Consider the following 25,828-nt stretch of genomic DNA (forward strand, 5'->3'; position numbering starts at 1 on the left):
TTTCTGCTTATGGGGTGGCGCCATTCACTCGACCTCGGGGCAGGAGGATGAGGAGGTTTGTGGAGTCATTCATTCAAGGAACACGCAACGACTGAGTCCCTGTGCTGTGCTCGTAGTGTTTTAGGTTCTGGGGAATGGGGACCGCGAGAGGCCAAGTCCCTGCCCTCATGGAATTTACAGCCAACAAAAACGACCATTATCGAATATACAATCACACACGTGAGCCTAGTGGTGAAATGCTCTGAAGGGGCCATAAAGCCGAGTAAGAGAAGAGGGTTGAGGGAAAGTTGGATGTTCTTTGGATAGGGAGGGTCAGGGAGGCCTTGGAGGGGTGAGCAGTGGGGAAGACCCAGAATGGAGGGGAGGGGCGGGGGCGGGGTGGTGAGATGCTCTTACAGCGCCCAAGTGGAGATGTTGCGGGTGACTGGAGCTGAGGGTGAAGAGCCGGGAGCCAGGGGCGGCGGGTGAGGCGGTGAGAACGCATCTGCCCCGAGAGCGCATGGAGCGAGGCGGGCGCCCCCCCCCGCCCCCGAGAGCCCCGAAGAGCCCCAGGGTGAAGAGGAAGGGAACTGGCAAAAGAAGCCTGGTTACAGGCCGTCTTTCTGGGAAGCCTGCTGAGCACCGCACCTTGGCCGTCTCACCTAACATGGCCGTCTCGCCCTGAGGAGAGCGTAATTGTTATCATTTTGAAGGATGAGCTGGCTGAAGCTAAAAGACTGGCTAAGGGCCCTCATACGTGTAGGCGGAGGAGGGACCGGAACCAGCACCCGGACTCCAGGTCAACGCCTGTAGCCGCTCTGCCCGCTGCCTGCTGAGCAGTGGCCAGCGAAGCGGGAGTCCCAGGTGCTGCAGGGAGGCCTGAGCGAGGTCAGCACGGACTCCGTGCACCTGGCGTCTGTCGGAGGCCCGTCTGGGGATGCAAAGCAGGTATTTCATTAGAAGATTCAATATAAATAATTGCATGGGCTTCCCTGGTGGTGCAGTGGTTGAGAGTCCGCCTGCCGATGCGGGGGACACGGGTTCGTGACCCGGTCCGGGAAGATCCCACGTGCCGCGGAGCGGGTGGGCCCGTGAGCCATGGCCGCTGGGCCTGCGCGTCCGGAGCCTGTGCTCCACAACGGGAGAGGCCACAACAGTGAGAGGCCCGCGTACCGCAAAAAAGAAAAAAAAAAAATTGCAACCAGGTGTGGAAGAACAGAAGGGGCACAGGGAGCAGCAGCTGCTCCTAATGCTGGGGGAACAAGGGGGAAGAGGGTGGAATGGTGAAAGCCTAGGGCTGGGCCGAGGGGTCCCGCAGAGCTGAAACTGACCTGGGAGGAGGCCCCCATGGGCTGGGACAACCCACTGCTGTCAGCTGCTGTTGCCTGGACGTTTCCTGGAGGTGAAGAAAGCCGCGGAGAACAGGAAGCAGCCTCCGGCCTTCCAGGCCCCGCCAGCGCCCCGCGTCAGGCCGCCCGCCAGGGAGGAGCCGGCACAGCAGAGGCGGGCCTGCAGAGGCCCCGCCCTGGAATCGTGGAACAGCACAGAAAGCTGGGTGTGAAGCTACCAGACGGTCGCTTCAAGACGACACGTGGTTTTGGTGGGAATTTGCTGGTTTACTTGAGCCGCGGCCTACAAAGCAAAGCAAACGTAACTGCCTTTGGACCCACGAAGTGTGAGACCTGGAAAGGAGCCCGAATACCGCTCCACAGCCACACACACACACACACACACGCACGCACACACGCACACACACACACGCGCGCGCGCACACACACACGCGCACACGCGCGCGCGCACACGCGCACACACACACGCACACAGCCACACACACAGCCACACACACAGCCGCACACACGCGCACACACGCACGCACGCGCACACACACACGCGCACACACACAGTTTATTAAAGTAAAACATCTGTAAGGCACACACATCTGAAATGGGCTCAGTGATGTCTCACTTCTGTGACTCCGTGGTCTGCTGGTAAACCGCTAACTGGCTCTGCGGTGGGTGTGGGGAGGCCCATCTTCAGTGTTCGATCATTTCCGTGGTGTGAACACTCCCCACAGTGGCGGATTTCAAGCTGCCGGCGTGCTGTCGCTGGACAGCTGGGAGCAGATACACAGTATGCAGCACCCCATTGGACGGTCTGTCTACCCCGCGGGCCCAATCCACACGAACAACCTCGAGAGCAGCAGTAATAGTAAAATGATAGGGAGCTGTGAATTGAGTATTTATTACCTTGGGTCTTAACGTAATTTTTTTACATTATTAAGTTTCTGTAAATAAAATTTTAATAATGGCTTTGGTGAACAGTTAGCTCTCAGAATTCCTGAAAACCGAACACGCAGCTCTCGCAAGCCGGCACCAGCACTCGCTGCTGTGAACCTGAGTGGCCACGGCCAGGACTCAGGATTCGGGACGCCTCCCCCTCCCCGCTGGCTCCCCTCCCCAGAGGCAGCCGCTAGCCTCGCTCTCATCACCAGAGATCACGTTTGCCTCTTTTTACACTTCATACAAATGGAACCCACAGTACTGCATTTTGCCTTCACGGTGATGCCGTGAGGCTCATCTGTTGTAGGATGACAGCAGCTCTTACTGCCGTGTACTTATCAGTGTGTGACTGTATGAGTTTACCACAACTTCTCCATTCTACTCTTGACGAATATTTGGTTTGTTTCCAAATTTCGGCAATAATTACAGCTGCGATGCACAGCCTGGCTTTTGGTGGGGATACGCACTCACTTGTCTTTGGTACTCACCCAGGTTCATAGGGTAGCTTAACTTTTATTGAGAACTATGTGCTCTCACACACTCACACACACACCCCAAGTCATATTACCAAGGGTAATATTTGACTATTTCTTACAAAATGTACATTTGTGTAAAAATGCTATTTTAAGGTCTTACTAGTGAGAAATGATTGTCTTAATCAAAAACAAAACTCAAAAAACGTAAACAGTTTTACAAATGCGAATTAAGGACTTCCCTGGTGGCAGAGTGGTTAAGAATCCACCTGCCAATGCAGGGGACACGGGTTCGAGCCCTGGTCCGGGAAGATCCCACGTACCACGGAGCAACTAAGCCCGCGAGCCACGACTACTGAGCCTGCGCTCTAGAGCCCGCGAACCACAACTACTGAGCCCACGAGCCACAACTACTGAAGCCCAGGCGCCTAGAGCCCGTGCTCCACAAGAGAAGGTGCCGCAGCGAGAAGCCCGCACACCGCAATGACAAGTAGCCCCCACTCACCGCAACTGGAGAAAGCCCGCGCGCAGCAACGAAGACCCAACGCAGCCATAAATAAATAAATAAAAGAGGAAATTGTTAAAAAAGATGCCAATTAGCCAATATAACTCCTAAAACTCATTATTCTCACTCTTGCTTGCTCTCTAGCTAAAATCCTAACCTGTGATTAATTGACACTGTTGTATGAAGGCTTCAGCTGGAGCGGTGATGGAGCACAGGAGGGAGGAAGAGAAGTGCTCAAACCTTAGCACCGTGGACCACTGTGAAATCTGAGAAAGGCACGTTATCAGCTGAACGAGGGGATGAGTCCCACGCACAAACATGAGGGAACCTTGAGGGTCATGGATTTGTGACAAACCCCAGGTCGGAGCCAGTCTGCGGCACCAACGCCCAAGCGCCCCCTTCTGGTGACTGTCAATCCAGCAGCACCCCGAAAAGAGCAGGCGGCGATTTCCCCGCAGCTGAGGGGGCGGAGCTGCCGCTCCCAAGACCACACAGAGCCCGGTGTCGTTTCTTTAATATATAATTTTATTTCTGGTTATAGAAACAAATGCTAAGAGGAGAAACAAAACTTCCCCATCCACATACAACGATTTAATAGATAAAAGAACAGTTAAAATAAATGAGAAACAAAAAGTAGAAATTTTAAACTTTGTTATAGCTTTAAAACATTAACGTCTGGTACAATTAGAAATCACATTCAGATCTCAAACTTTAAAAAAAAAAATACTGTATCCCATTTGAAATGAAAACGCAGGCCGGCCCAGCTGCGGTGGGCCCCACCCCGTCCGCTCGTCCCCGTGCCGGGGTTTGTGCCGACCCTCCTGGGTGTCCCACAGGCCCGATCACACTCTACCATCCAACGCTCTGGGACCTAATTCACTGTACAGGATACCACCACTTTTTAAAGCACTGATGATTAAACATATCGTGAAAAACACTCTAGACAGACACCATTAAAAAAAAAAAAAAAACAACCACTCGCACAGACACGCCCCTGACAACACCCGCCCCCCCCCCCCCAAATGATCTTTACAGGAGAACTCTCAGTCAGAGAAGAAGGAACAATCCGTGCTGGGTTTAACCCTCCCCCACGTGCACCAAGCTGCCCAAGGTCAGGGCCCGAGTGTAAGCCACGAGCAGGGACACACTTCCTTCTTTCCTCCCGGATCCCCGTCCTGAGCTAGAAATCGAGCCAGTTCTGGGCTACTAGGTATTCAGAAAGCCCTTCCTGAAAGGAAGCTGGGAAGGGAGGAGGTAAGGGCCAAGCTTAAAGTGTTGGGAGTTTTAAACCCTATTTTTACTTATTAAAAAATTCTTTTTGGCCCAGTTAACCCAGAAATTCAGAGGCGAAGCTCTTAAGAGGCCACAGGCGTAGCTCGATCGCCTTCAGGCCACTTCACTTCATGCACAAAAATTCCATTTCAGAGGCACAGGCCTCATCCCAGCTCAGCCGGTACGTTCAGGATCTGGGGACAGGTCACAGCACTCCTCGTGGCTCTGGGCACCAGCTCAGGGGAGCAAGTCCTATTACTGCAGGTAAGAAAACCTTTACACAGGAAGCACAGAATCTTTTTGAAGTGTCAGGCCACTGGAACGTTAACCGCGGGGGCGGGGTCGCAGGTCTGAATGGCCCTGTCCCTCTAGGGTCTGGCCTCCCCTGCACTTTTTACTGTTTCTGACACAGAGTAAACCACCAATAAGTATTTGGACGAATCAAACGAGGCAACGATTCCGGAAAAGATTCTCAAATAAAGAATAATGAACTAGAATTCTTCCAATTCTATCTTGACTCTTAAAATAACCGGGTTGGGGCAAAAAGGCGAGAGTAGTTTGGAGACCTCTCACGTCTCCCTTGGACGTGAAAGGGAGGCGAAAACCCAGAGACATAAACTGAAGACACCCTGTCTCATCCGGCCGGGGGTGCGGGCCCCATGCAGCCAGTTTTGGGCACGTCAGCCCAAGTGGAGAAGCGTGTCCGCTTCGTCTTCTCTCGACCTCTTCCCAATCGCTACCAGCATGGTAAGCAGGTACAAGGAATGAACGAAATCCTCTGAGTGGGGCTCCTCCCTGGAGAGAAAGAAAGAAGCCTAGAAACGAAGTGACTGCTGCCTTCACTCTCTTCTAAAACACTGAGCAGCGAAAACCGTTAGGGAAAGGAAAAGACACTGAGGGTCCTGAGGCTCCCTCGCTCGAGGAGGTCTTCATTCCGGCCCCACTGAGAACACAGCACCAGCGCCCTGCTCCTGGCCCGCGGCCAGTCCGCAGGAGGCCTCCCGTCAGCAGGCGGCAGGGGCACCGTGCTGCTCGGGGCAGGAACAGGGACAGTTTTCCCACAGCAGCTGCTCAGACATCCACTCAGATGTGATGGGGACACGGGGGTCTCGTCACACCCAGAGGCACGAACCCTTCCAACCTCTCTCTTCTGCTGAGTCGCCCTGTGCCCCCGGGGCAGGCGCAGGGTGGGGGCGGCGGGGGATGGTGGTGGCGCAGCAGGACGCGGTCTGATGGCATGAGGGGACCGTCCCCGCGGAGGCAGGGCTGAGCTGCGGCCTGAGCCCGGCTGGGAGGCCTTCCGCAGAGACGCCCCCGACAGCCCGGCAGTGCTGGGGGCGCGACAACTCGGCAAGTGACCGTCCTTTCTTTGCAGCATATGAGCAAAAACTACCTTCCCTAAACACACTCGGCAGACGGCCCGTTTTCTATTCCCGTTCGGAGGAAATGCTGGTGGTGTGTCACACACCCCGCGCTGAAGAGTGGCTGTGACTCCGGGGCTGGACAGAGCGGGTGGCCGCTCTCCACAGAGACCCTCACAGTCGGACAAGGTCACCCGAGGGGCCGCGCAGTTACCGATGGCCGAGGACACCTGCAGGCGTCGGGCCCAGACCCGCCGCCGTTGGACCCAGAGGGAGCAGCTTCTGGTGGTAAAAGAAAACCCAAGCAGCGGGGCCCCGGCAGGAAGGGCGGGCACACACGCAACGGCGAGAGCTGCGTCCTGAGCACTTTGAACCCTAACGTGGGAAACAAGGCCTCGAGAAAGGAACCTGGGAGATGAGAGTAGTTTCTAAAACATGGGGCAGCAACCTGAGGACCACGGACAGAAATCACCGCTGTGCCCACCGCACCCCAGCCCCGGGCCGCCCTCCCTCCCTCTGGGGCCCTCCCGCCTTTACAGCAGCACGTGTGAATGGTTTAAATGATGCTCTTATTAAACACCATGGTCTCTTGGCAGAGGTATCAGGAGGGCGGCTTCGAGCAGCCGTGGAGAAGCCACTTTCACTGTCAGCCACGCGGGGACGGGGCCTCGGTCTAGCGACTCTGGCCGTTTCTACTTGCAGAGCCTCGTGATCATCTTGGGTAACTTATTCTAGAACAAGCAGCACACTGTTTACTCGGCACTGAAGCAAGGGGCGGCCGCCACGGTCTGTGGCGCCCGAAGCCCGTTCCCGGGGGCACGACGGTCCCTCATCCCAGATGAAGCCATCCCAGGGCAGAGCAGAACTTGAGGCATTTGGAGAAAAACAGCTCATTCCCCTGCATCAACTGGATGTTAAGTCTAAACCCTGAAAGGCCCGCGAACAAACCTCTCTTCTCTAACACGCTCTCACATTTGGTCTGTTCTTTGTCTGCATAAAGGAAGAAACCGACCAAAGTAAAAAGCCAAAAAAAAGTCTTTCTCCTCCTTCTGAACTCCAAGCTGCCAAAGAAAGGGGTTTCTGTCCACAGAGATCTCACAACACGCCCCAGGAGATGCACAGCTCACTCGGAATGGTCCACGCAGAGCTACCTTTAGAGGAAGTAAGAGCATTAGCTGAACGATGTCTGCGACCTTGAACTAGTCTTTCGCCAGGACCAGCGAGGTCCAGAGAAGGGGCCAGGCAGCCCGGGGGCCCCCCACAAACCCATTCCCTTCCAGCTTGAGAATCACCGATGCACGTTTGGCAACTCAGAAATCCACTCTCACCAAACTCCCACAAACAGCAAACCCCAAACATGAACCAGCCAGGCCCTGGGAGGGAGACCGGAGGCCCCCCTGCAGCGAGCGAGTCAGAGACGACGGTGTCCGGCCTAGGGACCCGCCCCCCCGCCCCCCGCCCCCTAGCACGACGCTCATCTCATGGGGAATGCAGGCAGAGACGACGGTGCCCGGCCTAGGGACCCGCCCCCCCCGCCCCCCAGCACGACTCTCATCTCATGGGGAATGCAGGCTGTGTACCCTTCACGGACCTAAGAAGAAGTGAAGCTGGATAGACTGTCTGAGCACTGATCACAGGTTCTGCCCTCGACGGCGCTGTGTGACTGGGAGCTTCACGTGGAGAGAGAGCTGCAGGTGGCGGACGAGGGACACTCGGTGTTCACTCCGGCACAGCTGATGAGCTCTTAGGTGCAGCCCTTCCCACTTCCGACGCTGGACCCAACTGTCTTGGGGGAGACACTCAGCTGTTTAAGAGCAGTGATTTCGTGACTTCCTTCCTGTGCAGAGCATGTTTCCCTGTATCTGGCACTGATAAAGGTGCTGACTCGTCAAGCACAGCCAGACAGGTGGACCCAGGTACCCGGATAGAGAGGGAGCCGCTGTGACAAGAGGGGCCCAAGTGCCCCGCCCCGAGCTGCACCCGCCTGGCTGATCCTCTGCGCAGATCCCAGCCCCTGGGCGCCCTGAGGCTGCAGTGACACGACCATCAGGCCAGGTCGACTTGCTCGCGCTTCCTGTCCCAGTCTCAGCTGGCTCAGCCCACGCACCGCAGCGCATGCCTGTGGCGGGCCACGGCGCCAGGCCCTGAGGGCGGCAGCTCCGCTGTCGCTCTGGCCTGCCGCCCTTGCTCCCCTGGACGGGTCTGGCGGGGGGAGGGGGTGTGGAACCATCTGAGGACATCGGCGACCCTTCCGGCCGCGACATGCGTCTTCCCTGGGGAGCTGGCCACTCCTGGGCCCCCTGGCTACCAGCCCCAGGACAAGTGCTGGCAGGAGCCACGCATGCCATCTGGTCAGGTGACCAAAGGCCCATCCGGAAGCATACCGTGAACCTGGAGTGGTAGGTCCCCCGAGGCCAGGCTCCACAGGGTCCCTTCTTCTCCTTCCCAGAAGGAGCAAAAAAGGAGCAAGCTCTCCACGTGGCAGAATGTCACCGAAGGGTACCCTGTCCTGTCTCCCTTCCGGTTCCAGTCACCCCCCTCCACTCCCTTCTCCCTGAACCACGGCCAGAATAAACAGTGGGATCGCCGCTGATAACAGACAGAAACCAAAGCAGCTCAGAAGTCAGGGAAGCACAGGGTCAGGGCCAGACTGGCCAGACCGAGCAGCGAGGCCCGGGGCTGAGGGCGTCCCATGGCCTCAGCTGTCCTGGGAGTCTGTCCTCCGCGGGGGGCGCCAGCTCTCCCGAGGAGGACAGCTCGTGAGCAAAAAGCCCCTGCGGGAGGCCTGCGCGGCCCCGGGACCGAGCAGCAACAAAGGGGAAGGAAGCGATGGCCGCCCCGGAGCCCTGGCCGAGGACCCACGGGGGCCAGGCCACCGGCGTCGGGGCGCCCGCCTCGGCCTCACTCGCTCTCACACTCGCCCACACACACACGGCGCGGCCAAAGACACAGTCCACGCGACACAACACAGAACGTCAGCGGGTCGTGAGCGCCTCTCACCACCGGGCGGGAACGGGGCCGAGGCACCACCCCTCCCCGTCTTGGCCACGTCACAGGAGAGCTGCTTCCCACGTGGGGTTCAGTGCCGCGGACGCCGGACCAGGCGTTTCCCGGGCCAGGCATGCGGGGACAACCGCGACAGCTAGAGCACCTGGCCACACCTGGCCCTGCGGTGGCGCTGCCGTCGGGGCCCTGATGTGGACGGCGCTCCGTGAGGGAGGAACCGTTTCCACCGGGGCCCCTGGAGCTCGTGCGGAAGGTCCGACGCGGGGCGCCAGGCCAAGTTGAAAGCCACTTTTCAGAGACGTGCGTAACATTTCCTGAGAACGTGCTCCCAGCGAAGCCGAAGGCCTGCAGGCTCCCCCTGGTCTGCTCACGTCTCCGGGGGGCGCAGGGGGTCCCACCGAGCCGGCGCGAGCTGCGGGCCGAGCCCAGGGCCTCCGGCGCCGCGGGCAGCAGACACGGTTCCGATGGGAAACGCCAGGCAGTCTGTCGGGCAGTGAAGACACTGGAACCTGGGGATAAAGCCTGGTGAGCGGCCGCGTGGCAGCCGGCCATCAGAGCCACTGGGAAACGGGGGCCACTCGACGTGACAGTCCTGTCGAGCGGCCACCTCCTTCCCCCAAGGACCAGTGGCCGCATGTCCCCCGTGTGGCCGGGACGCAGGTCAGACGCTGCAGCCGCCGGCTCAGGTGGACCTTCGTGTGAACAACTTTCTGCCTTGAACACCAGTCCGGGAGGCCGTCAGTCTTTCTTGAAGTTAACAGACAGAGCGGCAGGTTTACTCTCCGTGGGATTAATGCCAGTAAGAAGCCCAGACCTACGGCCGCTAAACCATCTACAGATGAAAACCGCAAAAACAGATGATCCCTTCTGTGTCTGTCTCAGGTTGACGACGAAGCCTGAATTCCGTGTTTCAACAAAACCAGAAACACTTGGGGCCCAAAGCCAGACCAGGCCCCTCCCCTCCGTCCCATTAATGCCAATACTTTCTACGTCACTTTTAGGAGAAGAAACCATAGGACAGTCTGCAATTGGGCGGCGCTGCCTTTCTCTCGCCTCTTTCCAATCTCTTGCAAACAGGGCTGGATCCCCAGGCCTGTGCTCTCTTTTGGAGGCCCGTCTGCAGCAGGCTGCATCCTGTCCCGTCCTCGGGGCGAAGGCTGCTCTGGGAGCCTGGCTCCTGTGCGGGGTCGGGGCCGCCTGGACGTGGTCCCGGAGACGCTGAGCTACCACCTTCTCCCCACGCCCTTGACGAAAGGCATGGGGAGAAAAGGTGCTGCTGGGGGGAGAAAGAAACGAAAACAAAGAATTCCCAGAACCGTACAATCAGCTGTCTGAACGTTTTTATGGGTTTTTGTTTTAAACCAGAGCAGGGGCAGGAGATAAGACGCCGGGAGGATGAGTGTGTCCGGGTGCACGTGGACGGAGGCGTCCTGCCCGTTTGGCACCGAGCTCGGTCCGCGTGGAGCCCTCTCATCTCGGTCCCGAGCGGCGGTGGTGTCGGCCGCCTTGGCCCAGCTCCGGAACTCCTTTTGGCGTGTGTCCCACTCCACCTCCACGCCGGCGACGTCACTCCCCGGTCCCGGGGCCCTGTGGGCCGGCGGCCGCAATCGCCCCGGCCTGCGTGGTCACAGTCCCCATGGGCTCCTCCACTCGGGACCTCTTGAGCTCGGGCTCCCCGGGGGGAGAAGCGGAGGCGCCGGAGGCGGCGGTGCTGGTGGCCGCCGCTGCTGCCGCTGCTGCCGGCTCCTCAGGCCCCACCTCGCGCACACGCGTGACCACCACCGGGGTGGATGAACTAGCCTGAGCTGCGAGGAGCTGCAGGGGGCTGGCGAGGGCTAGGGCGGAGGAGAAAGAGTCACGTTGGGAGGCCGGCTGGGAGCGGTGCCCGTCTGTCCTGAACACAGGCCAGCGTGGCCACACGAGGGCCGAGGGACGCAGGGGCCCAGCTCCCCGGCACGCTGGGTGCCTCTGGGCAAAGCCGGCAGCAGCGCTTGGCTGCCAGCCCCTCCCGGACCCCGGCCCACTCCCCGCCCCGGGGGCCTCCGTCCCTGCCTCCTCCTTGCGCTGCTGCCTGTGTGCGGATCCCTCTAGACACCCCGCTGGCTCCCGCCTCCCCTCTGGCAGGGCCTGCCTGCACCAGGAGCTCTCCCCAGCCCTCCCCACACCCTCCTGCGTGCTCAGGGTGCCAGTGCCTTTTCACTTCCCTCTCTGACCTCTATCCCCCCAGCAGGGCATGAGCCCCGTGAGCTGGGGAGTTTGCCCGTTCCCTCGGGGCTACGCTGGCATCGTATCCCAGTGCCCGGCACACAGCAGGTGCTCGATAAACTGAACGGATGACTGCCTTAACTGGGAAAACGTTCTTGCTGCACTGACCCTGGTCAAACCACACAGCTTAAGGCCAGGAAGTGGACGCCGGGCAGGGCCTCACCGTAAGCGCTGCCGGCTAGACTACTCGTGGGGACGGTGTGCTTGCCGTTCTGAGTGACGGCCCGGACCGGAAGGTGGTGCTGCCCGATGGTCACTGGTGTGGCCGGCTGCAGGATGGTGACCGTGTGTCCGGGGACCCCTGGGGCCATCTGGCTGGCCACCGTCTGGATCACTCGGCTGGCGGCAGGGATGGTGGCAAACGCGATGGTGGGCTTCTCTTCCAAGCCTGCGGGGACAGCGTGCGTCAGAGCCACATTCATGGCACCCGTGGTGGCACTCACAGGCGTCTCAGCCTGAGCCTGTCCACGTGGGGAAGGGGGCCCTGAAGCAGGGACACTGGGAAAAGACCCTGGTTCTCAACAGAAAACTTCCAGTGATGGAATGTTATGAAACAAGAGAAAAACAAGTAACAGGGCTTTAGGAAAAAATTTAAATACCTTGCGCTTTAACCAAAGCAAGTTTAATCTAAGGAAAAAAGCGTATCATTTGGAATGAAAGGATTTGCACTGGGAGCCATAACTTAGTTTTCTTTCCCCAAAACGCATGTGTCATTAGGACGGTCTTACAGAAGATGCAGCCGCTGAGCTCAGCCATCAGGGGTCAGTAGTGCCGCCTGATTCAAAAGCGCTCCCTCGAGGGTCTCTGACAGCACTGGTTGCATTTTCAACATTTACCTCATTAATTCCCTGGGATCCAGATTTCTAACTCAGGACTTTGTTTTTGACTTTGAACGCCTCCTAAGGACCCCTGCTGGGGGTTCTACAGGACTCTTCCTCCGATCCCAAGCTGAGGCCCCGTACCTAGTTCAGGGGCACCTGGGGGCGCTGGGCATCTGAGGTGCTGCACACAGGGAGCAGCGTTTCAGAGGACAATCGGTGCTGCTTCATAGGACGCGCTTCCCGAAAAACAGGAGTGGGGCGGAGAGGCCGCAGCCCAGGAGCCACTGTCCCCCAGAGACAGCCTGGGCCCCACGCCTGGGCTCTGCAGCCCCCCGGCCCAAGCTGACGGCTCCACCTTCTAGAGACCCACGTCCCCGCCAAGGGACTGCGTGGCGGCGTTACCTCTCGCCTCGCTGCCCAGGTCCAGCACAGCCGTGCCCGCCGCTTCGTGGGCCGCCCCCGCCGAGGCCTGGCTGGCGAGGATGTAGCCGTTGGCAGAGCTGGCGGAGCTGGTGACCACCCTGAGCATGGTGACAGGGGGCGCCTGCTGCACCACGTGGATGGCGTGGCCCGAGGGCTGCTGGGCCGTCACTAGGGAAGCCGGCATGTAGGCGACGGGCTTGGCCACCAGATTGGGCGGTCGGGGCGGCACGGCCATGATCACCGGCTGGGCGCTGACGGGAGAGCCTGCGGAGGAGCATGCGGGTCAGCGGAGACCCCCGCGTGCCCCCTTCCTGCGTGGGGCGCGGCGCCGAGTTCCGCCACATCAGACCAGAGGACAAGACCCTTCTTACCGGGTGCGCTTTGGGAATACCGATACTCGGGAACAGAAGCTAACTTTGCCCCAAAGTCAGGGTCATGCGGAATGGGTGAGCCCTCCCGGGACAGGCACTCTGGAGTCTGCAGGCCACTGGAACGCGGGGACATGAGCCCGGGGTGGGTGGGTGAAGCTGGGGCGCTCCTAGGAGTGGGGAGACAGGACCACAGCAGTGAGTACATACGACAAGAAATGAAGACGGCACTTATCAAAACAGGAGACGTCTCAACACCCGTGCCCTACGTGCTGCCTTTGCCCAACTTTTCCTGATGCTCCTCTGTCCTCGCGAGGGACTTCCGACCCTGGCACTCCGCCCGGTACACGTAACATCACCCAGCGTTCGAAGGCCCAGCGAAGGCCACGATCCAGAGCGTCTACCTCCTGAAGGCCCGGGCCGGCCTCCCGGGAAAGCGGCTCGGGCTTCCGGGTGAAAACCAGCAGCTTTGCTGGGATGGGCACCAACCTCCCCCGGGACAAATCGACACCCGGAGAGCAAAGCACACGCTGGGAGCCCAGCCGTTCTGTCTCGCACAGATAGTAATCCACAGAGCACTTCGCCTGGGTCTAAAATCGAGCATCTTGCCCGGCTCCTGCCCAGAGCACTGCCGGGATGGGCTGGACAGCAAGACTGTCCCCGACCCAGGCCTAGCGGCCACATCTGACTGGTCTGACGCTCAACCTGGCGGCCACTGGGTCACTCTCCGGCGCTCACGTCTGTGGCGGCCCCGACCCCCCGTCGGGGCCCGTCTAATCCGGCTTTGCTCCTCCACCCGCAGCACAGGCACCCCTGCCTTCTCTCCCTGAGACGTGGCGCATGCCAAGCTCCGGCGGAGCTCTCCTCCTGGCCTGGGGGCTCCCTTCCCGAGCCCCACCCGCCCCAGTGCAAGTTCCACCAGCACAAGAGCAGGTTCCCAGCGGCCAGTGTGACCTTGAGGACGGGCCCCCTTACAGACGCTCTTTACGCGGGGTTCCCTGGGCAGCACGGGACACGCAGCGCAGGCCCCGTCACTATCCCCAGCTGGCCGGCGGGCTTGCCTACACGTGACAAGCAGTGCTGGTCACGGGGTTGAACTGTGTCCCCCAAAGACATGCTGGGGTCCTACCCTCCAGGGCCTCAAAGGGGGGCCTTCCCTGGAGACAGGGCCTGTAAGAGGTGGTCGAGTCAGGTGAGCGGGAGGGGGCCCTCGTCCGCCTCCGTTCCTCCGTTTCCCCCCATTCCCACCGTGCACCATGCCAGCGTCCGAGAGCCAACGTGGACGGCCAGCTGCCGTGCCTGCTCACGCCCTGTCACAGGACTGGCCGGGTCAGAGCCGGTCTCCCCAAAATCCAGTGAAGAGCTTTGAGTGGCCACGGCCCCCGGGGCGGAGGGGCGGGGACTTACCTGGACGACAGCGGCCCGAAGGGGGTGCGGAAGCAGGAGACGCCCCGCTGCCTCCGCTTCCGGAACGCCTGCTCCACGAGCTTGGCCTCGGAGGCGGGGTCTATCCGCCAAAAGGACCCCTTCCCGGGCTCCTCCTGGGAGCGAGGGACCTTAATGAAGTAGCGGTTCAGAGAGAGGTTGTGGCGGATGGAATTCTGTGGGCAAAGCAGAGGGAGTCACCGGTCACGGCGTGTCAGACCCGAGCGCAGCAGCCGGGAGAGCACGGCCCCAGGTCCTGAGCACAGCGGCCGGGAGAGCACGGCCCCAGGTCCGGCCCCGAGAGGCCTCCTCCGGGGCGGGGGCAGCTCACTGGGGAAGGACAGGGGTTTCACAGTGGTTTTTCTTATGAAAATTCAGCACAGGCTCACGACCACCCCTCACACAGGAAGCGAAACGAAAGGACAAACCCTGGCCTGGGAGACGCCCAGCTCAGAGCTCGTGCTGAACCAACCAGCCAACAGGACAGAGTGGCCACGGAGGAGATCTGAGCGGCTGTGACACGCTGGCTGTGGCCAAGGCCGGCGACGGTCTTGTGAACCCACCCAAGAAACCGTCTGGAAAGAGCGGGGACCGCGTGTTTCCAAGTTAGCTCAGGAGAAGCCGGTGCACCAAGCGTGGGAACGTTTCCGGACCCAAGCGGGTGCTCACTCTGGACACGACACGGCCGTCCGGGGAACGAGCCCCCAGCCCCCGGGGGTTGTGGAGTCGGGGCCCGGGCACACCGCACCTGCCAGCCCTTGTCGGCCGTCCGGTAGTAGGGGTAATGCTTGGTGATGTGTGCATAGATGCCACTCAGCGTCAGCTGCCGGTCCTGTGCCGAGGAGATGGCCTGCACGATCAGCTGTGCGTAGGAGTACGGCGGCTTCGACTCGTCCTGAGGACACAGCCAGCGTGGGGTTAGCCCGGAAAGACGTTTCTGGTCCGACGCCCCCCCCCCCCCCGCCCCAGGCCACCTGCTCACAGAGAAAACCCTCCAGTGAGTGCGCAGATCTGCAGGGTATCCGCTAAAACCAGTCCCCACGACCTCCTCTGGTTTAATCCATGCGGTTTAAGCTAGGAAGAGCTGTGTCTCCCTCATGGGGGTAAACATTAGGCTTATTCATAGTTTAATTCTGAAATTTCTCACCTCCTCTGCAAACTGATTTAAAAACAGTTGTCAGATGGGAACGAACTAAGACAAGGCTGTAAAGCGAGAGCCTGACATTCTTCTCAGAGACTGTAATTACGCTCGGAGCCATCCCGTCCCCGTGGACGGGACGAGGGGAGGACGAGGGAGGGAGGGGCAGGGACGCCAGCACCCCACGCCCGGTCACTGGCCAACGCGCCGAGGGCTGAGACCTTGGGGCTGTCCCCTCCGGACGCGTCGGCCTGCTGCTCCGAGGCGGCCTTCGCGGCAAACTCTGCCGCCAGCTGCAGGTCCGAGGTCACGTTCTGGACGAAGCGGTAGCTGGAGGACCCGGCCCCTCGGGGGCTGGCCGGGCAGGAGTTGGGGACGCTGCGGAGAGAAAGGACACATCCTGAGTTCTGACCCTGAGCCGAGGAGGTGGGCCCGGTGCTACAGGACGCCCGGACCCCCGGACGGCGTGGGTGGCCGGAGCTCATGGCACTGCCCCATCCCCACTGTCCTGACACCGCACCGAGGGCGGCCAGGGGACTTGGGCAGGTGGCGGCCACACGATGGCGCCCGAGGAGAGGCCAGGACGCGGGGAAGCACAGTGCCCGCCTCCCCGACCGGTTCCCAGGCCCGCGGCGCCCACCCTCACGGTCACCGCCTCAACCCACGGGTCCCGGGGCGGGGGGAGGGGAGCTCCTCTCTGGTTGGAAGCTGCAAGCCAATCGGTGGGCGGGAAACATCGGGGCTCCCACCCCCAGTCTCAGCCTGCACGGCCCGACCCGTCTGCGGTCTGTGCCCGCTGCCCTGCAGCTGGCACAGCGGGGCCCGCCAGCCACGCGCGTGGCCCAGTTCCTGCTGCTAACAAGGTGGACCGCGGTCTTCAAGCCACGTCGGAATTTTGATTCTGTAAGTTACAAGTATTCACAAGCCCTGAAAGTGGGTCCCAAACCCAGGTAAAAAGTGTCCCTGCTGACAGCTGACAGACAGCCCGGGGTTGCCCCCCTCCTTCTGCCCATCCCCGCCTGCCCGCATCCACCAGCACCCCCGGAAGTCGCCCTCCATGCTCCCAACGCGCCCAGGCGTTCCCGCCATTGTCCGAATGACAAGACACCCCCCCAAATCCCCACGAGTCAAGCTCATGTGAAAGCTCTTTGTGCCACTTTCCTGGACACACACGCAGAGCCTCGTCTCCGGCTGGGCTGCCGTCACTGGCTTCCCTGCCCAGCTCCTCAGAGGGGGGAGCCGTCTGTGGCTTTGAAGGAGGGGCTCAGGAGATGGTTAGTAAACACGGGAAGGGAAGAACGAAAAAATAAAACACTGGCAGCTCATACGAATGGTGAATTCCACTACAGTCGGTAATTACCCCTTTTCAGTCAGGAATCTGCAACCTATGTAGAAATTTTAAGGAATCTTTTTTTTTTTTTTTTTTTGAGAATTCTTGTTCTCCTCTCCCCTAGACTCCCCAAACATGGAGACAGTAAGTCCTGTGAGTACAGAAATTTTAACCAACGACCGACCGTAAGGTAGGATGCAGTGTAAAAGCAGCTCTTTCTGAACTTCATTTTGAATGAAACATACAAAACTCCAGCTTATAAAGTAAGGTAGGAGGAGAGAGGAAGCGTCTAACTAGTAACACGCTCACACACTCAGCATCAGGTCTTCCAAATGCATCCACCTGGGGACCAAATGCCATGGCACACGGTGGTTCAATGAAGGTGCAACCCTGATGGGGGCTGGGGGGAGGGGGTCCCTGAAGACTCTCTGCCCTGCTTCCTCCAACGACGTGGTGCTGCAGGACGTGCCAGCACAGAAGCGCCGGTTCGCCAGCTCCAGTCCCAGACACGTTCAGCGCCCCTTCTGGACTTGCACACAAGTGAACCGAAACACCACGCCTGGCCCATGCTCTGACCACAGGGGGCGAGAACCGTCCCCCGAAAACACACTGGCCTCAGGACAGATCAGGAAACGTCCAGGTTGGTGGAAACAGACAGTGCAGGGCTTATCTGGGAAAACCTCGCTGACATCTGACCTGTGTGACCCACGGGGCACCCTGCCCAGTGCAGACGACAGGCAGCGACTTCTGGGCTTGGGCACCGGGGAGCCATGGCCTGTCCCAAGTCCATATTTTGGAAAAGATCATAGAAAATTTATATCTAACCCTCAGAAAGCAAAACCCAGAGAGAAGTCTGTCATCCCCACAGAATGATTTCTAGTGGAAATAATGAACAGCGGGCTCGCAAACGGGAGGAGAGGCCGGGCAGCCTCCACGCCACTTTCTACGACGTGCGCCAGCTTGTGCTGGCAAACCCTTCCTGGGGAAGCGTCCGCGGGGACAGGGCACCGCTGATGCCCAGAGGGCCCAGGAGGCCCGGCCTGGAGAACGTGCGTTCGCGCACACCGCCGCACAGACCTCAATAAACCCCATTCAGCCGTCCCTGCAGGCTGGCCTTGGCCCAGAGGGCTGTGCCTGGTACCCAGCCACCCTGGCGTCACACGTCCAGAGGGAAGGAGCAGAGGTGGAAGGAGGTGAGCAGGACGTCTCTGGGCTGAGAACACGCGAGTCAAAGGCGGGCCTCGTGGGTGTGTGTGTGTGTGTGTGTGTGTGTGTGTGTGTGTGTCTGGGCATCTGGGGGGCGTGTCCCACCCTGGGAAACCGACCAAGACACTGAGTGTCCCCCGAGGGAGTTTCCTAGTCCTCTGCAAAGTCCCTGACAATCAGCAAAATAGGAAAGATTCCTACAGCATAAACACACACGTTACCTCTAGACGGGTGGGGGAGAGGAAATGCCGGGCCCCCTGGGACGCCAGGCTTCAGCAAAGAGCCGCCCGCTGCAGGGGCCCCCCAAGCGCCCAGGGTGGGGAAGTCTGATCTGCGGACGGGGTAAAGCAGCAGAGGCCGAGCAGCCTGGAACTACCTGATGTCACATGATAAACACCGTTCTTCCCACCTTGAGGTTGAAAGTGGTAACGACGTGGGAGACGCACTTTAGGACGTCAGTCACTGACCGCCCCCCCCAACCCCCCTTTTACGGAAAAACAATTCCTAAGTCACATTTCCGTTCAGGCAAGAAGGGCTTCGGGTCAGGAGTTGAGATGGCTCATGGCTAGCCTGTCCTGCCAGTGGCTGCCCTGCATCTGGGCCACTGTCTCACCAGGACAAACATGACGGGCCCTGGGACAGTCCAGGCCCAGAACATGACTCCTGTGACCGCCCAAGACATACCTGGAACCACTCTGCACCCTGTATTCACAGCAGCCTGACAGAGAGAGAGCGCCCAGGCCCACTGCGAGGGTGAGAGCCTGAGCTGAGAAAAGCAGATCTGACCAGAGGCCACTGTCCCCAGAGACGCGCTGAGCCTTGTCCGGGCTCCTGCCGTGCCCACGGCGTGGCCCTCGCTGCCCCGCTCAGACGCCTGGCGGTCCGGCTCCGGCTGGGCCTCAGCAAAGCGCGCAGGCGGGAGGCTCTGGGTCCTGCCCCTCCCGAGCCAGCCTCCCGGGAAGGAAGTCCTGCTGGTCCCGCACCAGAAACATTTTCTTTCGTTGTTACTTGTTTATAAAGCACTTCAGCCACTTAAAGAAAATCTGCTCATGGCACAACTTGCCTCAAATCGATTCCAAGCTGTAGAAGGGTTTTTCAACAGAAAAAAATAATTGAAAAAAACAAGGAAGTGGGAATGGATCTGAAATGGAGGTGGGAACGTGGGCCGCCCAGGCGCGGGGCAGCGCGGCCCCTCCACCCTGGCCCTGTGCCTCGTTTGCCTGGATGGAGGGCAGCTGGGCCAGACAGGACACGGGGAACACACAGGGGAGGGGCTCGCGGAGGACGCCAGACGGCGGGGAGGGGGTTGCCGGGCAGAAGGCAAAACAGAGCGGCAGGATCACAGATCACAGCCCCGAAGAGGTGAAGAGGCTGCACTTGCAACAGCAGGACACAATTAGAACATCTGGAGGACGAGGAAATGCTCGTACGAGTTTTAAAAAGAGGAGAAATAAAAGTTCAATAAAGGGTGGAAGGAGAAACTTGAGAAAAGCAGAAAAGAGAAAGGGACGGACAGAGGAAGAACAAGGTGGGAAAAGAAGACGAGTACGCAGGGGGAGGGAACGCCACAGAAGAAGGTAACTTCCTAGAAATGCAGTAAGTGAGTCTTCAGATCCAAAGGGTCCCATTAAACGTCCAGCCCCCTCCTAGGCACCCCGCTGAGACGGGGCCGGTGCTGCAGATGCCAGAGACCCAAGCCCCCCACCCCCCACCGCTCCCAGGGGGACACACCATGTACAAAAGGGCCAGGATCACAGGAGCATCAGACTTCTTAACAGACACACTCCAAGCTAGAAAGCGACATCAGTTCTGAGCAAAAACGTTTCCAACCTAGAACTCTCTACCCAGGATAAACATCTACCTAGTGTGAATGGAGAATAATGATAATTTTCAGATGTGGAAGTTTTTTTTGTTTGTTTGTTTCTTGTTTTTTTGCGGTACGCGGGCCTCTCACTGTTGTGGCCTCTCCCGTTGCAGAACACAGGCTCCGGACGCGCAGGCTCAGCGGCCATGGCTCACGGGCCCAGCCGCTCCGCAGCATGTGGGATCTTCCCAGACCGGGGCACGAACCCGTGTCCCCTGCATCGGCAGGCGGACTCTCAACCACTGCGCCACCAGGGAAGCCCAGATGTGGAAGTTTTTATTAAAAAATTTGCCTCTCCTGTCCCCTTCCTCAGGACTAGAAGATGTTGTCCAATAAAAGGAAGGAGCAGATCAGGAAAGGGAAGACTGGGGAGCTGGGAGAGAGGGGATGCCCAGGATGGTGTGGAAGATGATCCCAGGGTCAGAGGCGCCCCCCGCACCTCGGGGCCAGGTGGGAGGAGGCCTGGGTCCCAGGTGACGATGTAAATGGGAAGGATGTGCCAGTCGCCCAGGTACCAGGAGACCAAACAGAGAGGGAGCCACTGTAACTCCCAGGAGCGCAGGCCGGGGAGAGGCTGAGCAGTGTAGCCGTCACACAGCCGCACTGAGGCCATCAACCAACACTTCTGATGTGGCCTCGCTGGGCTGATGGGGTGGGAGGAAAAGCCAAGTCCTCCATCCCACAGGAAGTCAGCGTATGATGATCTGAAACTGAGACACCAGAAGGTGAGTAGGCGCCGAGGGGCGTGAGGACAGGCTGGGCGTGGCCAGGGGCTGTTCTGTCCTCACCAGCCCTGCAGAATCTTCTGCTTTCTTAGATCACGTGCACATATTACTTTGATATGAATAAACCTTTAAAAAACACGAATGAAATCAGTACCACCTCTCTCCCTGTGGGCACCTGCTGAACGCGCAGCCCAGCCGTTCTACCCGCTCTGCTGGAGAAGAACCTCCGTCGCCCATCTGCAAAGTGGGGATGGCAAGGCTGTGACACCACACAGCAACACCGCACAGGACCACTGTGGAGGTGAACGGATGTACTGAGCTCCCAGCCCACCGCACAGGTCCGGCGTGTATGTCAGAAACAGCTCTATTTTTTTTTTTTTTTTCGGTACGCGGGCCTCTCACTGTTGTGGCCTCTCCCGCCGCGGAGCACAGGCTCCGGACGCGCAGGCTCAGCGGCCATGGCTTACGGGCCCAGCCGCTCCACGGCATGTGGGATCCTCCCGGACCGGGGCACGAACCCGGGCACGAACTCTCAACCACTGCGCCACCAGGGAAGCCCACAGCTCTATTTTTATCACTGTTCTTAAAATCTTGTGGCTCACGACCCTGACAAGTGTATTTTAACCAAAATAATCAAACCTGAGGGTTTCACGGCCTCAGCACGGACCGTTTAGACACTTCAGAGAGGCGATTTCAGACCCAGGAGACTAAGAAACTGGAAACAGCTGCCTGGCCCTCGGTGGGGAACTGGTCAATCAAATACAGGACACGTCGAACAGTCCACTGTGTAGCCACGAGCGATGCAGTGACACAGAGAGGAGCCCGAGGCGCAGAGGGACAGGAGAAAAAGCAAGCTGCAGGGCACTCTGAGCGCCACGGGGCCTTTCTGGGGAGGGGCCACAAGTACTCACACCCGTCGGACAAGCTCTCGGGCATGTTCAGAGAAGATGCACCTGCAAACGACTTCTCTCCAAGAATGTCACTGCACCATTTTTATTTTCTGAAACATTTCAATTTTGTAGAGTGCACGTATATTGTAATATTTCTGTAATCTGGGGGAAAATAAAGGGAAAGAGAGGCCAGTCTCTTAAGAACACCTGTGCTCACTAAGAGACACTCAGTGCTGTGAAATCCCGGGACGCTATTTTAAAAGGTTAACTCATTTATGAAACACACCTTGTCCCAGGGAGACCAATAAGCGAACAGGCCTTAGCCCAGAAGTACCAGGTGCATCTCCCTCTGAGGAGAGGGCAGATCCGGGCGGGGGGCCCATGCCTCCCTCAGGTCTTCCTCCAGGCTCTACCTGCTTCCGGAAACCCAGAGGCACAATCTGGAAAGGAAGGGCTCTCGGCGGCAGGGCACCCGGCCGGGCCTCGCCCAGAAGGCACACCCAGGAACACATTACATGGCGCCCAACCCCCGAAGACGTGCCCGAGTGCAGGGAAACAGCTGCCCCAATGCACACGAGACTGAAGCACAAGCCCAGTCAGCCTCCTCTCAACAATTTAAAGCCCAGAAACACCCGGGCACGGATGCAGGCAGAAGGAAACTATAAAGGACACGGAGGGCCGCACCTTTCTGTGTAGATGAACCAATTTTTATTTCTCCCAAGTTTTCAGATGGGGAAAGGGACCAGGTGGGTGTGAGTGGGGCTGAGGGGGGGGGTGCGAGGGCCACGGGTGCAGATACAGGTGCGGGACCCACTGACGGCGGGTCTCCCAGACCAGCCAGGCAGGGCTCCCCACTGTGCAGGCACCTTCCTCTCTGGGTCACTCGGGGGAACTGAGGCAACGCTGCGGCTGGAAACTTCGCAACAGAATAAATCACTCTCAAGGAAGGATCCAAAGTTTGCCAGAAACACAAAGACCTTCCAACAGCCAACTCGACAACCTCCCAACTCAAGGCACTTAACGCTGCAAAGTGAGTTAGGGCTGAATCTCGCGCAGCAGTGAAGCAGCACTGGGCTGGAAGGTCATGGTTAAAAGTGGTTTAGGTTCTGAGGTTGGTTGCTTAATTTTTATTTCCTACAGGGTTCCGCTAACCTTGGCCAAATTCCACAAAACAAATTACTTTTGGTTTTGATCTCTATATTACAAAAATTAAGAAACGCCTTCCTCAAGAAATAGCTTCTAAAAACTTAGTATAAATTAGCTGCTCTCTATCTGTGCTGCTCCCTTTCTCTGGTTGAATTTCAGCACTTTTCTTAACAAGAGAGTTCATTCATTTTCTGGGTGGAGGACTTCAGGGCAGGGAAAAAAACCCGCAGAACCCGCCCCCGCCCCCGCCCGGCCACCTGGGGAAGGAGGGAGGGGGCGGGTCAGCAGGGAGGGCGGGGTCGCTCCTACAGGTGCAGCCGCTCCCCACACCTCGAGAGGACGGGCCCAGAGCCGGAGGAGGCCGACCTGGGCCGAGGCCTGCGAGCCTCTGCAGCTGAGCCGCCGGGAGAGCGGGCCAACCGGGCAGCGGGCTCAGACGCTCCAAATGGGGACCGCGGCGGGGCGGGGCGGGGATTGCGTAGGGGGCCACGGGGAGGGGGCGGGCGTAGGGACGGGGACCCGGACGGGGACCGGGGCGCGGGCCGCTGCCGGCTGGGGTCTCCCAGCCCGCCCGCTTCCCCGGGGACCTGCTATGGGCGACGGGCGCAGGGAGGGTGCCCGGGCGGGGTTGGGGGAGGCAGCTGTTTGTAAACACGCTGGCCCCGCGCCTGCGCCGGGCGCGCAGGAAAAGGATCTGGGCAGCAAAACCTCAAGGGCCTCTGAGGTTTCCAGCGGGCAATCGGATTCCGCGGCGCCAAGATAAACGGATGTAAACAGAAATCCTTTTCTGTGACACTTAAAGGCCCAAGAGTGAAAGAGCCAGTCTCAAAGTTACTACTTTCCCCGCAAAGCTGTTCTACCGGATGAAGACCAGAGGCGAGCGCCCCGGCGCCTCAGCGCCCCAACCCCACTCCGGCCCGGGGTCTCCACAGTCACACGGCCGCGACTTCCCAGAACTGCGCAGGGACACCCGCCTCACTCTGCTCAGTGACACCATCTACGCCCCTTTAGAACCGCCGGCGCCTCCTAACACAGGCGGCCGCAGCACGTGGAGCTGCTGCACTAGCTTAGCCTGCTGGCCACTGTTTTTATTCAAAATGTTACTGGGAATTATATCTATTTTATGAAGACCTCCAGGTACAAACCAAAACATTTTTCTTTCTTAAAAAGCGTCGCCAAAAAAAAAAAAAAAAAAGCGTCCATGTGGCTGGATTACGAACTGATTATTTGCAGCCCCAGGCCACGCTAAGGCTGACCTCGGGCTCTGGTTTCACCAGGCGTGTAAGGGCTCCGAGGCCCACCCGGAGGCCCACACGCCTGTCTGGCTCCCAATGGCACCTAAAACACACTTGGCCACTGCTCCTGCAGCCGCTCTGAGGTGCTACTGGATAAAGGTGTCAGCGCATACAAGTTTTATCAGCTTCACTGAGCTAGACTTCACACACTACACAATTCACCCGTTTCGAGTGTACAATTCAGTGGTTTTTAGTGCATCCAGCGTTGTGTGACCATCACCTCATTCCCCAATACTGTCGCCACCCCAGAAAGAAACTCTGTGACAGTGGGCAGCCCACTCCCTTGAACCCCCAGCCCCTGGCAGCCTATTTTCTTTCTCGAAGGATTTGCCCGTTCTGGACATTTCATATCAACAGAATCACACCATGTGTGGTCTCTGGGGACTGGGTGCTTTCACTCTGCATCATGTTTTCGAGGGTCATCCATGTTGTACCAGGTGTCAGCACTTCATCCCTTTTTATGCCAGAATCACGCTCCACCCTGTGGCTGTAACACATTTTCTCTCCACTCAGCAGCTGATGGACACGTGAGCTGTTTCCACTTTGGGGGCTGCTATGAATAACACTGCCATGAACCCTTGTGGATGAGTTTCCACGGAGACCTCACGACCCAGGGAGCTGCTGGGCGGTTAAGGTAACCCTTTAACATGTTGAGGACCTGCCAGACTGTATTCCAAAGCGGCTGCTTCATTTTACTACACAAATTTTTTTATCTACGCATAAATTATACACATGTAAGTAAGTGCAAGAGCATTTTCATAGCACAACTTCATCGTTAACTCCAGTGGAGCTCTCATGTTTTAGATTATTTTCAAGGTAGATGTCTGAAAGAACAGTGAGATGACGTGCTAAATTTCGGGTTTGAGAACAGAGCTATTGCTGGAAACCTGAAAAGAACTAAAGAAAAAAATCTATCTCGTAAATCCCTAAGGACTAAATAAAATAACACACGTCCAGCGGCTGAGCGCAGGGCCTGGCATACAGCGGGTCTCCGTCACTCACTGCTCCTCTGTGGCGTCCCAGACATCTGCGATGTTGGAGGGATTCACTGAGGGAGAAAATGAAGCCCGAGGAGGCTGCAGGGACCTGCCCCCAGTTCTCCCACCAACTGCAGATGCGGCCAGAACCAGAATGCAGGTCCGTGACATTTCAAAGCCGTCCCTGAACTTTCTCTCCATGAGAGAAACGCGCCCGCCCGCTCACTGGCCCGGGAGGAAACTGACTCCGAGCAACTCAGTGCAAATGACTCCACACACCATGGTAGGAAAACAAAAGGCAAAAGGGAAACCAATGGTGATGCCATGATTAGCCCATCTGTGCTTCTAAGTGTAACCCTTAAAGGTGCAAAACCAGGGACCACGACCTGGCTGGTCAGCCAGAGGAGAGACCTGGTAAGACTCAGGGACGCAAAGCTCGAGCTCTGCTGAGAAGTGCTTCTCGGAGTGTGGTCCCCAGAGGCACCCCGGGGCCCCGAGACCATTTCAGGGGGCGTGTGAGGCCGAAACTGGCTTCGTGGCGACACCGAGACACGCTCTGCCTCCTCCACGGGCTGACGTTTGACGATGCCCCGTCCGCGGTGGCGAGCGCAGTGCACGGCAGGAACCGAGGCACCAGCACCAAATGCACTGGTGCTCATGGCATCGCCAAGGCCGCACACACCAATAAGGCAAAGGCCAGCTTTGTTTTAAAATGTCCTCAATGAAGCGGTAAACTATTTAAAGTTTATTAAATCTTGATTCTCAGGTCCATGTCTTTCAACGTGTTTTACGACAAAAGGGGAAGAAGGCATAGGACCCCTGTTGTCGCAAAAGTACTTGTGCCCCTCAGAGGGGACAGCTCACCAGTCCCCTCCCCAGTCTCTGGCTACACACTTCACCCTCAGACCTGCCCCCAGGGACCCTCTCTGTATAACACGCCAAGGATGAGAAAGTTCGAGGACTTCCCTTTCTTCAAAATCTAGATTAACTTCTAAAACTTTGCAAAGGATTGCTACCAATAAAGTTTAGAAAAACCTAGTCCACCAAATCCTGGTATACAAATACTCCTTTTAAATAGTT

The 25,828-nt window shown here is 58.5% G+C and overlaps 1 protein-coding gene across 2 annotated transcripts in view; it reads right to left on the minus strand.

Annotated features, from left to right (window-relative positions):
• Positions 1 to 356: 356 nt before the first annotated feature.
• FOXK1 (forkhead box K1) overlaps positions 357 to 25,828 on the minus strand; it is a 67,207-nt gene continuing 41,735 nt past the window's right edge. The window contains exons 3-9 of one of the 2 annotated variants that reach the window (XM_049699949.1): positions 15,537 to 15,693; positions 14,926 to 15,072; positions 14,160 to 14,353; positions 12,756 to 12,922; positions 12,364 to 12,648; positions 11,304 to 11,528; positions 357 to 1,611 (exon numbers count right to left, since the gene is read on the minus strand). In XM_049699949.1, the coding sequence (XP_049555906.1) occupies positions 1,559 to 1,611; positions 11,304 to 11,528; positions 12,364 to 12,648; positions 12,756 to 12,922; positions 14,160 to 14,353; positions 14,926 to 15,072; positions 15,537 to 15,693 (1,228 nt within the window). In that variant the 3' untranslated portion in view covers positions 357 to 1,558. Of the gene's footprint in view, positions 1,612 to 3,740; positions 10,711 to 11,303; positions 11,529 to 12,363; positions 12,649 to 12,755; positions 12,923 to 14,159; positions 14,354 to 14,925; positions 15,073 to 15,536; positions 15,694 to 25,828 lie in introns of those variants that run through there. The other variant, XM_004268966.4, reaches the window with a different exon arrangement.

The sequence above is a fragment of the Orcinus orca genome, chromosome 16 (genome assembly GCF_937001465.1).
Source record: "Orcinus orca chromosome 16, mOrcOrc1.1, whole genome shotgun sequence".
Classification (NCBI taxonomy): Eukaryota; Metazoa; Chordata; class Mammalia; order Artiodactyla; family Delphinidae; genus Orcinus; species Orcinus orca.